The 17,248-nt window shown below is 34.7% G+C and overlaps 1 protein-coding gene across 2 annotated transcripts in view; it reads right to left on the bottom strand.

Annotated features, from left to right (window-relative positions):
* Positions 1 to 17,248, bottom strand: part of LOC106141380 (tyrosine-protein phosphatase Lar) — a 365,581-nt gene that overhangs the window by 70,755 nt on the left and 277,578 nt on the right. For both annotated transcript variants that reach the window (XM_060946413.1, XM_060946412.1), the window contains exon 5: positions 13,404 to 13,583. In XM_060946413.1, the coding sequence (XP_060802396.1) occupies positions 13,404 to 13,583 (180 nt within the window). The remainder of the gene's footprint in view (positions 1 to 13,403; positions 13,584 to 17,248) is intronic.

Genomic DNA, 17,248 nt, shown 5'->3' on the forward strand with positions numbered 1-17,248 from the left:
TTACTCTGTATACACCGTTTTGTGTGTGCACAGTGACGGCTTTGTCCTGTAATTATGTACTGTCTGATCTTGTGGGTATTATCTATATGTATGGAAAAAAGTGTTGACAAGTCGAAGTAAAACAACTTTGCAACTGATTTCGAAGGAGGTTCTAGAAAGTGAGGCATGCCATTTTGAATTTCTTGATTTCATAAATAACACACTTGTTTACTAATTACCATAGTTCCATTAAAGCTATAATGATAATCAGAATAGCTGCTAACTCTTCAGTTAAGCCAAGTTAGTGTTGAGCTACTAAAATTTTTCAAACTATTGATACTGTTATTGTTAACAATGAAGTCTGAGGTTAACTTTATAACGTCTTTATCGTTACATATTTTCTTTAAATTGCGATGCCCAACAGGGTTTATATTGTACCTATTTATAAGCAGTAACTGTAATTATACTGATGTACTTTATGATATGCAATAAAGATATGAAATTTATTTAAATTAAATCAAAGTTATGGTGCTAATCTGATCCATTTTATCTATAAGGGCTACCGGTATAAATAATCTCAAATAAAAATAAGTCAAATAATCATTTATACATGTTGAAAAATAAATAACAACTTCTATTCACTAGAGGCATAAAAAACACATATTTTTAAGCAGTGTACCACTTCAAAACATACCCTTGGGACTTGTAAAACAAACGACCGGAAAACTCTTTTAAAACTCCCAGCTTACATGGAACGTGTGAAAGAGGTAAGCGGAACAAGTTTGGTATCAATACGTGCTATCAGTTATTTGGGTTCCGCAAATATGTGGAAAAAATACAATTACATACATACATATGGTCACGTCCACATCCCTTGCAGGTTAGACAGAGCCAACAGTCTTGAAAATACTGAATGGCCACGTTCAGCTATTTGGCTTAATGATAGAATTGAGATTTAAATAGTGACAGGTTGCTGGCCAATCGCCTAAAAATAAGAATCCCAAGTTTGTAAGCCTATTCCTTAGTCGCCTTTTACGACATCCATGGAAAAGAGATGGAGTGGTCCTATTCTTTTTTGGTATTGGTGCCGGGAACAACACGGCACAAAAAAAATACATTTATTTTAATTAATATTACAATTGAGAAAGTAGTAGACTTTTTGATTGCCAGGATCCCTGTATAATTATACTTTCGGTTTATCCACATTCCCATTCAAACCAGACATTAACGATTTTTTTATGCCTGAACAGACTTTTACGATAGAAAGGTGTAATGAAATAATAACCCGGCCAATTATAATGTAAAGGGTTTTTAAGGCAAAAATTAAGGCATCATTTCCTGACCAATGTTGACATTTGATTTTGATAAAGTTTCAAAATCGATCACAAGCCTGAATATAAACGGTCAATCTCTATACCAGGTCAACAAAAGGTGAGAATAAAAACAATGAGTAGGTACGTATATACTAACTAAACATACAAAAACTACTAATAAAATATATTAACAGTAGTATTTATAAAGCTTATAGGATTTTTTCCAGCTTTCTGAAAATACTGTCTCGAAAAATGAACAATACTGGTAGGTATTTCGTACAAAGGATTTTTTTGATGTGGGCATTACTTTGTGTACTCGAATGCCCAAAGCGAATTATTATTTCAATGTTAATACATATGTGAATTAAATTTTTGGAAGCTTTGCCTTCCTAGTAACATAAATACATACATAAATGTACTTTGACCTGTAAAAGCACTTTTAACGCAAATAAACTTACATATAATCATGTCTATATCCCTTGCGGGGTAGACAGAGCCACCAGTTTTGAAAAGACTGATAGGCTACTTCCTAGTAACGATGAGAAAATTTAGTGTGTGCTTCTATTCTCGCTCAGATTGTAAAAGTCGATTAAGGGAATCTTCTCTTAGGCGTCTTATGCTTTCATTTTCAATTCCTTCTTTTTCTTTTTGTTTGACCAACGAAGCAAGTTCGTCAGTTTAGGGTACTCTTGACTTGACCTAGGCAACAAAACTAAACCGCTGAATGTAGAGTTTTGAAATTTGGCTTTGGTTCCTTATATGGTCTAGCGGTCAAAGGAGGATTTCCTGAAATTTCGGGAAAGTAAATTAACGGGTAATCACTTTTTACGCGAGCGGAGTCGCGGACGTCTAATACTCAAAACAATATGAAAGCCATACGAATCATAAATCCGATAGTTGCATTAGAGTCACGTGCGTATAATAGACCGGTGGAAATCCTACCTGGGGGTAAATCTGAATATAAATTATCCATAATTAAAGAGGACTCGGACGCGGGCAGAATAAATGCGACCACTTGAAACAAACCCCGCGGGAGCTAAGTGATAGAACTGAGCGATTATTATTTGAGTTTATTTTTACCTTAAGAGCTATGTATATTTTCGGCAATGTTAAAGACTAAATAAATAGTCTCATGTTATGGTAGAAGAGTTTATAAATTTATAAAGGCGTTTCTTAATTTAATAACTTTTGTTAGAAAAAAAGAGAACCGCGTACAATCGATATCCTCCTTTTTTGATTATGATCTATTTTCCAAAATGTAACAAACACTTTCCTGAAAATCGCATCAAAATTGGTTCAGCAAAGCCGAAACGAGTGATGCTTTATATGCTGAAAAAATACATATCACAGATTTTGCGATCATATATAAGGCAAAAACGCAAAAACAAATAAATATAAAATGATAATAAATATATACGGGACAAATAACACAGACTGAGTTAGCCTCGAAGTAAGCTCAAAATTTGTGACACGAGATACCTACTAACTCAAATATACTATATTTAATAATAAATACTTATTAAGATACCTATTCAAGGCTCAGCTAATAAGAAAAAGATCGTTTCTCATCATGACCTGGCCGGGATTCAAACCAGGAAACAGGAACTCCGGTGTCACAGACAAGCGCACTACTGCTGCGCCACAGAAGCCGTCTTGAAAATTTATAATAATTTTCAAATTTATTGCTATTGTCCTTTATTGACCTCCTACGATATTTTTTTTTTTTACACCGCAACACCCTATTACTTGCACCATTCATATTTCCGAGCCCATGTAAAGCTAACCCAAACGGCGCCATATTTTTTCAGAGCTTTTGTGGGTAATGGTAGTAAATTTGGCGTTACGTGTCGCATTAGAGCCGGATGGTAACTATCTAAATGCACTGTCGGACGCCCAAATACCTATAATTTATAGTTTGATAAGAGTTAGGTGGGAAAAATGTGGACTCGGTGACTTTGAGGGTTAATAAGAGAGTATATTTGATAGATTAGATAGTCCTCATCTACATATCTACACTAATATTTTACAGAGGAAAGATTTAAGATATGGATACGAATTTAATGGTTTTGACTTAAACGTAGACAAATAAATACATATACTTGAAAGTATAATTGTCATTATATCATAATGATGGAACCTGCACATTCAGGAAACTGGATGTATAATCATGATCGATCCAATATGGGATAGGTTTATCTGCAAAGGTTGCGGAGGTCAGATGGGAGTCGCTTCGTGTAAAAACCTGACTCACCCAATCCAGGGTCCATGGTCAAGGGCATACCCAGGGCTCCTGTCCAGAGTGGTGAGGATGCGACCGTGACAAAAGTCAGGAGAAAGAAGACTGTAAATACTCATAAATAACAAAGAGAATCAAGTTTACTTAAATCAAACATGATTTTTATCCATTTCCGAGTATGCAGTGTACATGGTGAAAAGATGTAGTCTCTGTCTACCCCTCCGAGGAAAACGGCGTGATTTTATGCTTTTATGTGTGTATGTCACTTAAATCATTGTGTTTATGTCTCATCATAACATAACGCCATTAAAGACAGAAACTCAGATTATCGTTATCTCAATTTATGTGCAATCAACTTAACATAACCCATAAACTAATGGCGAGCCGCGGCGTCGCCTGCTCTCCGCGATTTCAGTTAATCGTGATTTACAATATTAGGCCTGCTTTTAATCCCTTCATTTGGCAACATCGAAAGTATAGAAGTTAAGAATTGTAACTTTAAACAAACGGTTGATAAATTTTTCATCTGATAGTGACGTTAAAGTGTTGGTGATAGTGTTCCCGCGTTTAAACCACAGGGTCCAGGTTCGACCTCCGATTACGACATGATGATAAACTTGTAAGTATTTATTTCTCATATAGATTCGTTGAGTCGATCCTTTGATCTTGCCCTTAGTAAGGCTAGTTCAAACTGTGTGTACGATATAATAAATATTATTTATAAATAAAACAGGTATTAAACGCGTACGCAATGCAGGTACCAGGTAGGTAATAAAGGTACAATGTACCTTTGTTTCATCTCAAACGTTCCGAATCATGTTACAATGATCCGTGGTCACTGTATAATGCAACGCGAAAGTTCAAATCAGTTATAATAAGAACATACATACATATTACCACGTCTATATCGCTTGTGAGGTAGACAGAGCCAACAGTCCAGTAAGATATAAATACTTATTAAAATATGATATTCAGAGAATGAGACATGAAAAACTATTAAAGCTTGTACATATATTTTGCAAGACGCGACGTGATGCACATTACATTTCCCAAGCTTGATCTCTGTACATACTTTTATACATAAATGAACTTAATAGTCATAAAGGCTTATCAGTTTGCAGTTTCGAGTTATATTATTGATGATACTCCAGTTACTAGTAACACGGCCTGGTTTTGCATGGTTATTGACTTATCCTCAAAAAATATCCAGAGAATGGCGAAAACTACATTTTAATCCATGATTAAGAAAGGTTGGTCGAGATTTGAATCCGGGATTTGTGGTTATAAAGCAAACACACAATCAAATAAATATATAGCTCACCTTCTCCAAAAGTGATTAACAACTTACTGTTAATCGAATTTTCTGTCTTGTTTTTATTTATATTTATTTTTTGATTTTCATTAAGATTACTTAACCCAAAAAAAAGAAACTTTTCATGTTCTACATATTCATAATACTATTGAAAAATTTCTTGGTCTGAAACGCACCGGTTGTGAATTAAATGAAAATGGACCATTTCAAGCACTTATTACTCTTTTAACAATTTAAAAGACCTACTTCCGTTTTTATGGCGCGTCTCGAGAAAAATTAAAATGGCGGCAACAAGTGTCATTTTCTCTGTGCCTATAAAACAGCTATTGAGAACGTTTATACCATTCGTTTGGATATTAACTTTATTTCAAGTTAATAAAGATGATATTTTTGAGAATCAATGCAGAATTAGAGTTGATGTGTATTTTAAAAAATACAATCTTATTTGATAAGATACTAACGTATAGATATGTAATAATATAATATTAAAACAAGTCCCTTGAAAAAGAAAGCGGAAAAAATATTACTTTGTTCTGACACGTCAGATTTTATATTTTATCAAGTTTATAACTCGACACAGGCAAAAACAAGCTTTGAAAAGAATTTTGGCAGCCTAAACGAGTGCCGTGTGGTGGCCAGCACCAATACAAAAAAGAATAGGACCACTCCATCTCTTTCCCATGGATGTGGTAAAAGGCGACTTAGGGATAAGCTTGCAAACTTGGGATTCTTTTTCAGGCGATGGGCTAGCAACCTGTCACTATTTGAATCTCAATTCTATCATTAAGCCAAAAAGCTGAACGTGACCATTCAGTCTTTTCAAGACTGTTGGCTCTGTCTACCCCACAAGAGATATAGACGTGACCATATGTATGTATGTATTAAAATTAAAAAAAAAAACATTTACAAACAGACCAGAGACTGCATGTTAAACTAAAAACATACTGAAATTTAGAAGTGGACGAAATGAACAAAAAAGTTTAAATATGTACCTAATTAATTTTTTTCGTTCCATATCAACTTTCCAAAAAAAAAAAAAAATATATCAAGAAACACAACCAGCCAGTATTAAGATTCTATTCACGTCAAACGGAGGTGCAATACAAGTTTTGATTGGGCGTGATCTCGTCAGGTTTCTAATCCGATTATCGGCCAAGTTATAATGACAATCGACGGGGTATGCTAATCGAGCGAATCTTGCCAAGACCGCAGTATAGGGGTTGGAATCTCTATCTATAAACCAAAGTATCTAGTATGACAAATGAATACGGAAGAAATGTTTTTGGTATTGATATTATATGATATACATATATTTAGTGACGGAGTACGATGTTACGGTATTCCGTAATAATAGATATATATTTATTATCAAAAAGAAAAGTAATAAAAAAAGGAAACCGTTCCGATTCACGCAAAATTGGAGAGGCTGAAAAAACGCACAATAAACAAATCACTAGGAACCGTTTGAGTGAAACTGAAATAACAAAAAAATAAAATATCGTACCACGGACATGTGGATATTAATGAATGGAAAAACTTCCGATGAATAATGAGACATGTTGAATGAAAACCATTTGGATACATAAAAGGTATCGTTTCGTTGATTTTTTGTGTTATAGGAAATAAATGTTGATTTTGAACGGTATCGGAAATTGTTGTTGTGAATTGTGTTTTATGAGCATTTTAAGGGCTGAAGGAATTTATTTCACTCAAACATTTAATTTATTTGTAACTTACAATTATCATTACAGGATCCAATCTAATCCAATGCGTCAGCGGAGCAAAACAAATATTAAACATGCATTAAGATATTAACAAACTATGGCTAATTATTGCATGATTCCTTTCAAATCCAGCCTATTGACTAAAAGACAAATTTCAAGTTTATCAGCTTTGATTGCTTATTACAACCTGCGGGAGAAGAGAAGTAGAATCTTTAGTAGATATTTATGGGCGATATAAAAATAACTTAGTAAAATAACAAAAGTTTCTTCAAAATATATATTTATTTCCCTATATTTTTTTTATATCTTAGCATCTCACTGGGTAGAAAGGGCCTCAGGCTGAAGGGTTTTAAAAACAAATGTTTGAAATCATAGTTTATGCTCACACAAATACACCCACGTAAATCTACACTACCGCCTTAACCTGTATCACAAAATAGTGAGAGTATGGAAGTCGAATCACTAAACGTTTTCTTAACTTAGGTAATATGGGAGGGAGCTCTGGAAAAATAAATGTTTAATGACGAAAAGGTTTCTACTTTTTATGTTTAATAATTTTGGGACTATTATATAGACTATAGATTAATCAGTTAAAACCTATTGTACTGAGGCTTATCAACACAATATTAGTACAAAACCGCGTTTTAATCAGTATTGCATTAAGTAGGTATTAACCTTTTTATGGAAGAGCACATAGGTAATCATAAACAACGCGCGAAAGAGTAGTTAGTCACAGTATTATAGGAGTAAATTTTTTAGTGTTGCCGTTGTGTTACGGATAATTTCGGGGGAATCATAGTAGCATTACTTCAATAAAATTAATATGTAAAAACACCATATGTCAAAATAAGCATGTGAGTATATTTCTTTTGTCGACTAAGGGTTAGGTTTATTAACATGGGATTTTTCTTTTAGGCGATGGGCTAGCAACCTGTCAAGATTTAAATATCAATTTTACCATTAAGCCAAACAGCTGAACGTGGCCGATTAGGGTTTTCAAGACTGTTGGCTCTGTATACCCCGCAAGGGACGTGATTAAATTGTATATATATATCCTTTATTTTAGAAGGCTGCTATTTCTTAGTGGAGCTTATTTTCTGCACTTTCTATATTTTATGTTTGTCCCTATAGTACACACGGGCGTCGGTTTAATCCAACTCTTTGTTTACTTACCAACTTTCCTGCTTACTTTCTTGTTTATTCGTGCGTTTGTTTCTACACTGTACGCCTAGGTACTTATTAAAAACGTTTATTTTCTGCTATTTAACTAAAACTAAAATAGAATTAGTTTGTTGTCTTTTGGGATTAAAGTTTCACAAGTTGCTACCGTAATTATACAGGTTTCACTTATTTCTCTAGAGTGGACATAATTACTGGCTCGTGTACATGTCTAAGTCTATCTCATTTAGCCTTAGTTGACCTTAGTAAAAATCACCGAATTAAAAAATAAAATAAGGTAGAACTAAAACTCAATTATATCATTAAGCCAAATAGCTGAACGTGGCCATTCAGTCTTTTCAAGACTATTGGCTCTGTCTACCCCGCAAGGGATATAGACGTGATCATATGTATGTATGTATGTATGTAGAACTAAAATATAATAGAAATAAAATGTTTCACTACAATTTTTGTATTCAATAATTTTCTTATCTTAAAGAAGAAGAATAACAAGTTTTTTAAGCCCTTCCCTTGATTGGCCTTTTGTTAGGAAACAAATCCTTGTAATTCCGCTAGTACAGTTAACTTCCAACAAATTGACACGCAGATTACGGAGTCAAAGCAAATCGGCAACAAATTACCGCATATTAATTATATTGATGTTGATACGCATCTGATCCTTGAGAGCAATTACTATGTGTTCTATTATGTAAATATGCCTTTATGTTTATCTGGTATATCAATCAAGGAATATATCTGCATAATTTAGATTAGGACGGAACTAAATGCTTTGAACTGTTAAGTCGATGGGGAATTGTAGGTTAAACGGAATAAATATAATAAATATATATATAATGGGCTAGAGGAACCTGTCTTTATTTTAATTTCAATTCTATCATTAAGCAATTCTATCAGTCTTTACAAGACTGTTAGCTCTGTCTAACCCGCAAGGGATATAGACGTGATTATATGTACCTATGTATGTATGTATGTATGTTGTAAAAAGAAATGAACAATAAGATTAAGCGAATGAAACCCCGCAAGGGAATATAGACGTGATTATGTAAGTAATACAACACAAATAACGAATCATTCCATTGAAGCTCTATTTATATATATTATCATACAATATATATTACATTACATAATATATAGAAACATAACATTATACATTTAAATTCTATGAAAATAAGTACTACACTAAAAATCTTTATTTGCGTTTTATCTCTAATTGTGTTGCAGTACTATCATTTAAATTACTTAAATATATACATTAAAACATACATAAAACGTATGCATGTTTATACAACATAAAAAAAATTGCTGTAATAAATTGAATATAGTAAAATTATCTCCATAGTCTAATTAATTAACGTTGTACAAAACAGCGCCTTCTTACAAGCAAATATTGGAACGTTGCGAGAGAATATCGGAAAACTTAACATATTTAATTAGAGCACAATTTTACAGCACAAATTCGGGAGTAATAACCTTAAATTAATGTTGAATATAACGGGTATGTAATAAAAATCTTTTGGCACGGCGCCCGCGGCTCTTGTAATGGTTCTTCGGGAAATTCTGGAAACTTTACAATAGCTCTATGATGGAATAATTTAATACACTTTTAGAGTTCGTCGGCCAAGTTGTGAAAATCTTTATAGTTACAATCTATCAGTCTGTTTCTTCCGTGTGTTTTAGTCTTTCTTTTGTTTTCACTTTCTTATTATTGTGAATTTCCATTGATTTACTTTCTAACACACTTCAAAAAAATGAGGTTCTCAATTCAACTGTATTTTTTAGTTCGGACTCAATATAATAAAAAAATCACGTTAATTTGTCTTAGTTTGCGTTAGAATTTCGTCATATCCTCTATTAGTGATGCCCTTTACCAAATCACACCAACTAAGGTCAGAATCTCGTTATATACCTCTGTAATGAGTTGAATGTGTCCCTAAGAGCTGAAATGCACATAATTATAGCGATTTAATCGCCAATTACAGTGGTAATTCTAGAACTTCAGGGACGCTCGTTAATTACAATACTTACTATCATGGATGTGCAGAGTAAATTATGATAAGACTAGCTTTTCCCGGAATTTCAATCTTTTGGGAATTTTTAAGACTCCTTCCTTAGCGAACATTTGTATGATCTCAATGAAAGATTGTGGTCATGATGTATGGCAAAAATTTAAGCGTAAACCCATAAGTGCCTTTGCAAAATACTGAAAATATCAAAGGATCTTTTTTATAAGTGCTTATCTAAAAACTCTCGTAGTTCAAATCTATGTAATTGATTTTTTTAATTAAATATATCATACATTCAGTCAGAAAAGTATCGGGAATGGATTATTTATTTATGGTTCCAAATTCAAATTTTTGTTTTTTTTGTTGTTGTTAGATTGGCACAACTGTTTTCCATTTTGGCGCGGAGTTTGAGTTGCATCTGTTGTTTACATTAAATACAGTGCTATTTTTAGTTATATCATATCTAGTGTGTATTGCTAATTTCATAATGGATAAAAACATCGAACAAAGAGTTTGTCTTAAATTTTGCATTGCCAATGGAATATCGTGTTCGGAGTCACTGAAAATGTTACAGAAGGCTTACGGTGAATCGACTTTATCAAAAACTCGTGCTTATGAGTGGTACAAAGCGTTCAAAAGCGGTCGAGATGTGATGGAAAATTTGCCTCGCTCTGGTAGGCCATCAACGTCTGCAACTGAAGTTAACATCGCAAAAGTGAAGGAAATAGTGACTGAAAATCCTCATTCAACTTTGAGAGAGATAGCCACCGAACTTTCTGTATCTCACGAGTCGATCCGTACCATTTTAACTAATAATTTGGGTATGAAACATGTTGCCGCTCGGCTAGTCCCAAAAGACCTGTTTTTTTTTCAAAAACTCAATCGCATGAGAGTCGCTGAGGACATGCTAGAACGAGTCAATTCCGACCCAACATTCATGAAACGCATTGTTACTGGTGACGAGACGTGGGTTTACGAGTTTGACATGCAAACTAGTCAACAAGCTTTGGAGTGGCGCCTTCCAACTGAACCGAAACCGAAAAAACCACGCCAAAGTCGTTCAAAAGTCAAAGTCATGTTGACTGTTTTCTTTGACTATCGCGGTGTTGTGCACTCGGAATTCTTGCCGGAAGGTCAAACGGTAAATAAGGAATATTATTTGAGTGTTATGCGGCGTTTAAGAGAGCAAATCCGACGAAAAAGGCCAGATTTGTGTAAAGAAAATTCTTGGATTTTGCACCATGATAATGCACCTTCGCACAAGGCCATCATTGTGAACGAATTTTTAACCAAACACTCAACAAATACCATCGAGCAACCACCATATTCACCAGATATGGCTCCAGCCGACTTTTTTCTTTTTCCTAAACTCAAATTACCACTTCGTGGCACCCGTTTTCAATCGGTAGAAGACATAAAAGAGAATTCGCGGCGAGAACTGACCTCAATTCCGGAAACAGCGTTTAAAAAATGTTTTGATGATTGGATTATTCGTTGGCGTAAGTGTATCGTTTCTAAAGGAGCATATTTTGAAGGTGATAAAATAAATTTGGATGAATAACAAACAGTTTGTGTATTATTGATCTTTTCCTGCTACTTTCTTGACAGAGTAGTATATCCATCTTTTCATGTAAGCTTGTCGGTTTAGGGCCTCACTAATTTACTTTAGAGGACAAAACTTGCCAAAGTAACTTACTCGACCAACGAAAATATAAAGAGGTTGCCACAAACCTCCATAAAACAGGGTCGGCGACACAATGATCCTGGCTGAATATAACTCGCCACCAAGACGCTAAATAAATAAGAATTAAACCTCGGACGCCGATAACGACCGCCTAAATTGCTAGTAGGAAACCGCGACAATCTCTTGTAAGTCTCCGTCGTTTTTCGCGAAACGCCGTAGGTATGAGAGAGACAAACTTACTCGCTAAGTTTAGTTCAAAACAGCGAATTTTGAGCTACGTTATTGCTTCTATTTTTAAAATTACGTGTTTCTTTTTTCATTACTTTAATTTTTTTAAACTGCCTGTTTGCAAAACGCTATTGTTGACAATCCCACAAATTTTCCAAAAAACACACGAAACATGGTTGGTGTGTTTTGCACACAAACATTGCATTTGTACAAAAATCTTTAATTTATTTTAGCATCTGGGTAATAATTAATTATAAAAGGCCTTTCAAGAGAGCTCATTGGCCACAGAGATAATTCACGGTGACCCTTAACCTGACACTCGGGTAGCCATAAACCCGAGGATTGAGAGGGTAACCCATAGATTTTCTAGTGATAAGTACTCCGGCCGACTACTGTCGGAAATTCCGCAAATAGAGACAAAATACTAACCATGATTTAAGATGGGCAAGGTGGTCTAAAAACAGCGAAATAAATTCAGTGAACATTCAATTCAATACTTAATAACATAAAAGAAATGACTGATTTTAGCTTAAATACTAAAGGAAATTATCCGGCAGAATACTACTCCAAGTGGGATTAAATCAAGATTTGAAATAGCAGAGTAAGGATAACCAGATCTAATCTATCGCGAAATCTTTTGAGTACAAAATTTAGAGCTATTGTTGTTCATTGCCATTGACTTTGTTGCCTACACCTAAATAGAATGAATAAGTGAATGTCTTCCTAATCATTATTATTTATTTAAAAATTTATTTCTTAAACATAAATAATCCGGTGTCAATTTAAGACTCACTATAATTTATACTATGTTGTGGTGATTCTCTCTTTTTTTTCAATCTCAATACCTGAGGAAAGTAATCTTGAGAATCAATTCCGTATTTTCTTTAAAGAAATTTGTCATTCGTATCGCAAATTCTTGTAAAAATTTAATGTGTATTTTGAGATTTAATTTGATCAAGACGATTCTGGTATTAGACACAAATAAAAAATATTACTTGAACCAAACTGTGCGGTATCAGACGTTGTCTTACAAGATAAAAATACTATCCAAGACTTGTCTCGTATATGTCTTGTCTTGTGTTAATTACTCCTTACGAGTGTCGTCGGGACGTAATTGAGTTTCCTCGCTGCAATTGCAGTTGCGAATCGTGAAATTTTCATTAATAACGACTGAGTAATTACTCTTGTAAGAGTTGTGTTAATATTCTTAGTGGGATAGAAACTGTTTTATGAAGTTGTAGAATCAGGAGGTTCCTATTACTTTTTTGTATGTAAATTTCAAGTGGAAACAGTATAAGACGCAAATGTTTTAAATTAATAAATATTTATTATTGAGATTCAATTTATATATGTATATATTATCCAATAAGATTTTTGTTATTATATTTTGATATGACGAAGAGAACCAACCTCAAATGATTCGTGGTACAGTAAAAAGCAAAATGTTTCATTTTAAAAATATATCGCGTGTACTCCTGTTCTCTCTGACGCATCGTAAGTTTTTATTGTCACGAAAACCACCTTTTAACCAGGCAAAATGTCATTACGATGATGCAGTATGCATAATCCTATTTTTAGAAAGAAAAGTTACTCCAAAAACCGTAAACGTAGCCTTGACCACCGCGTCCCTTACACCGCTGTCTGCGACGCATTCTTACGATTTTCTCAACGCAACCAACGTTGGAATGAAAAAAAAAATACCTAATAGGCTTTACGTGAAAAAAAAAAAAATTACTGCGACTTACTTTCAAAAACAGTGAGCGTAGCCACAGCTGACACCGCGTCCCCTACTCCGTTCTCGGCGACGCACTCGTACGTCGCGTCGTCACGAAGCGCTCGCACCGGTTCGATTCGAAGAACTGCGCCGTTCGCCGCTGGGCCCGCAGCTGCGTCCATCCCGGACACTTGGTAGCGGGATTGCATGTCTGTGGAAGAATATTGAAGCTTATATTTCAAGTTACAATAGAAATCGTTAAATATAAATTCAGTTAAATTCTATTTCTGTAAGAATTTTGAAAAATCCATTTTCTCTTCCTTTTCTACACTTTCTAAGTAACATACATGCTAAATTTCAGCTTTTTAAACCTAGGTACGAAAGTATTATATTTTGATGTATTGATACTTCAGAATACGATTTTTTCCTGGACTATGAGAGGCTTCTAAGAATGTAGGCCCTGGTTTAGGTAACGCATAATCTACCTTAAGAGTTACTAGGATAAACAAAAGGATTTCTTACAACACATTCCTTTTATCCCTAAAATAACATTTACACGTCCTTCCGAACGAAAACGTTGAGCATTATAAATGTATACCATTTATAATACGCTATCCCATTTGTCTGTTGAGAGGATCCGTTATTATCGTCCAGTAAAAAACTTAAAACTACAATATTAATGCGCCTGTTCTTTTGTTAAGCATCCTTGCATTTTGCATTTTTCCCGCCCAGGATTGTCGCCGCGGCAAAACTTGGTTTGTTCTGCGCTCTTTACAACTCTTGTCTATGGGGAGTAAAGTTTAAATTGGCGTGCATCAGCGTCTGTAGTACGTTGTAAAAGTTGGTAGAATGTGGGACGACAGAGCTAAATCGCCACTCGTGGTAAGTGCCAAGAAAATGTATTTCACAACAAGTGAGAATAATCGTTGTCTTGCACTCCCTGGTTTTAAAGAGGTAATGGGTTTGCGTGGCTAGATCGCTGCAGATAAAAACCGTGGTAGTGGTCGAGCAATTATTTTGCAGTAACTATAAATGGATGGTACGTTAGCTAAGTTATGCTTTTTTTTGTGTAAAGATAATTTTTAGGTGCCGTGTGGTTCCCGGCGCACCAATACAAAAAAGAATAGGACCACTCCATCTCTTTCCCAAGGATGTCGTAAAAGGCGACTAAGGGATAGGCTTACAAACTTGGGATTCTTTTTTAGGCGATGGGTTAGCAACTTGTCACTAAGTGGCCCTTTTGTATTTTTTGGTCTGTCACTGAATCATTATCTGGATAAGCAGCACAATATTCCATTTTTCTTTTGTTATAATGCGTGTAATATTCCAACCATCACCAAAAATCATCCATCCATCTCTTTCCCATGGATGTCGTAAAAGGCGACTAAGGGATAGGCTTACAAACTTGAGATTCTTTTTTGGGCGATGGGCTAGCAACCTGTCGCTATTTGAATCTCAATTCTATCATTAAGCTAAATAGCTGAACGTGGCCATTCAGTCTTTTCAAGATTGTTGGCTCTGTCGACCCCGCAAAGTATATAGACGTGATCATATGTATGTATGTATAATTTACATATTATCACGACCGGAGAGACAGAGACTACACCTTTTCACTTGCCACGATCTATGCATTACTCTTCTGTTTCTACACACCTTTATAAAACTTAGCATTTAAGAACTGACCACAGTTCTAAGATGTTCAATAGTATTTAAAACTTATGAAGAATTTTCACTAATAGTACTACTGACCTGAACATTTTATGTAAAGAAACTTTGCCGCTAAAATATGGTTGCTTAAGCCGTAAGGAATAAAAGTTGCTGGAAGCCACCATCCCCAGAGAATCGAGTAGAAAACTGAACGAAAATTTATGTTAGCACTTTAAAAGCACTACGTATCGATTACGTTTAAAATATTATCTTTACGCTAGCTGTGCCCGCGACTCCGTCCGCGTGGAATAGTTATTTTGGGCATCATTGAAGCCCTCAAGGGTAAATAATTTTCCCCGTTTTTGTTTCTCATTACATACATACAAACATATGATCACGTCTATATCCCTAGCGGGGTAGACAGAGCCACCAGTCTTGAAAAGACTGATAGGCCACGCTCAGCTATTTGGCTTAGTGATAGAATTGAGATTCAAATAGTGACAGGTTGCTAGCCCATCGCCTAAAAGAGGAATCCCAAGTTTATAAGCCTATCCCTTAGTCGCCTTTTACGGCATCCGTGAGAAGAGATGGAGTGGTCCTATTCTTTTTTGTAATGGTGCCGGGAACCACACAGCAACTTATTTCTCATTTTCTGTTTCAAATGGTTCTGTAGTATTTGTGTGACAGAGTAACAAATTTCCATACATACATACTCACAAACTTTCGCATTTTTTATAAGTACGGCTGCACAATGAGAGGATTTATTTAAAAATCCTTGGTAAATGAAAATTAGCAACATTATTCATTAAAAGCGAGTGGACATGCGATCGCAACTAATGCAATTGTAACGTAAATTGTGTTTGCAAAAAATATTTTACAAATTGGTATAATTATCTCGATAGTCAAGTTTACAAATGTAACCTAAGTACTTCTGTGGCAAACCCCAGCTTTACAGCGAGACGTCCCCTGGACTGTAATAAATCCAGTCACATTCTGGGGGCGTAAACACCACAAGTACCGCACTCGTAAAGCTTACATTACACGGAGCTGAACACTGCTCATCACAGGTTATACTCTCCCAAAGTATCATGTTACATTAGGAATCTCAAAATGTGTTTTATTACTTTTGCATTAGTGATTATGACCAGAAGAAACTTGAAACTGCTGATTTTGTGCCAGTGACGTTCTCTTGTTGGAGGATCCCAATGCATTTTAAGGTAAACTTTATCACTGTTTTGCCATATCATGTCATATCAAAATCATGGTATAAATACCATGGTATTTATCAACTGTTTTTTTTTAATAAATTAACTTTGTATATAATAAATAAAACATAAACCATACGGCTGAACGTGGCCTTACAGTATTTTCAAGACTATAGTCTCTGTCTACCCCGTGATAGACGTGACTATATGTATATATCTGTGTTTATCATGAAATATGTATAGGTCAAAAGTGAACTGATGAGCTTAAATGAAAAGATTAATGAATTTAAATGAGAAAAGAAAGAAGTAGTCCCTTCTTGAAAGAGGCGTGATTACGTACATATATTTTATTTTTACAAAATTTAACAATGATTTATCATGCGTAAAACCAAAACAATAAAGGTATTAAGATAGCTACACGGGGATTATTTATAGCCCTTAAATTTCAGCGGATTAGATTGCCAGCTTAAAATATATAATTTATTACCATCAGATTTCAAACTGCCATTGTTGTGGGCTCGATATCATGGGAAGGGTTTGAATTTTATGTTATGTTGTTTATTAATTAAATGATAACATTGTTCCTATTTGATTTTTTAATGAAAAACAAAGGGAAGACGGCAATAAATGCACCATAGAAAAGACATATGGACTGGATATAATGTCATGTACATGTCATGACATTACTACATGAAATTTTGCCATTTGAAAACGGAACCCTAAAAATGTTTTTCTTCGACACATCGGACATATTATAAAAATTTTATCACCTAAACATAAAGCTTCAAGCCGCTCTCTAGATCTCGAAAACTATATTTTTTCTAAGGCAATATTCAGGACGTTACGTGAGAGCTCACAGAAATCGAGTCAGCATCATCCATCATGAGGCGCGACTGTCAATCCGGCGCGACGTGACTTGTCGCTTTTATTGTACCACTGGCTGGTAAGAAGGTCACATACAAACGGAATCAAGGAAATAGGATTAATAATATTTCGATGTCTATGTTCGAATTTGAAATCGGAA

This window comes from Amyelois transitella, chromosome 11, assembly GCF_032362555.1.
Source record: "Amyelois transitella isolate CPQ chromosome 11, ilAmyTran1.1, whole genome shotgun sequence".
Lineage (NCBI taxonomy): Eukaryota > Metazoa > Arthropoda > Insecta > Lepidoptera > Pyralidae > Amyelois > Amyelois transitella.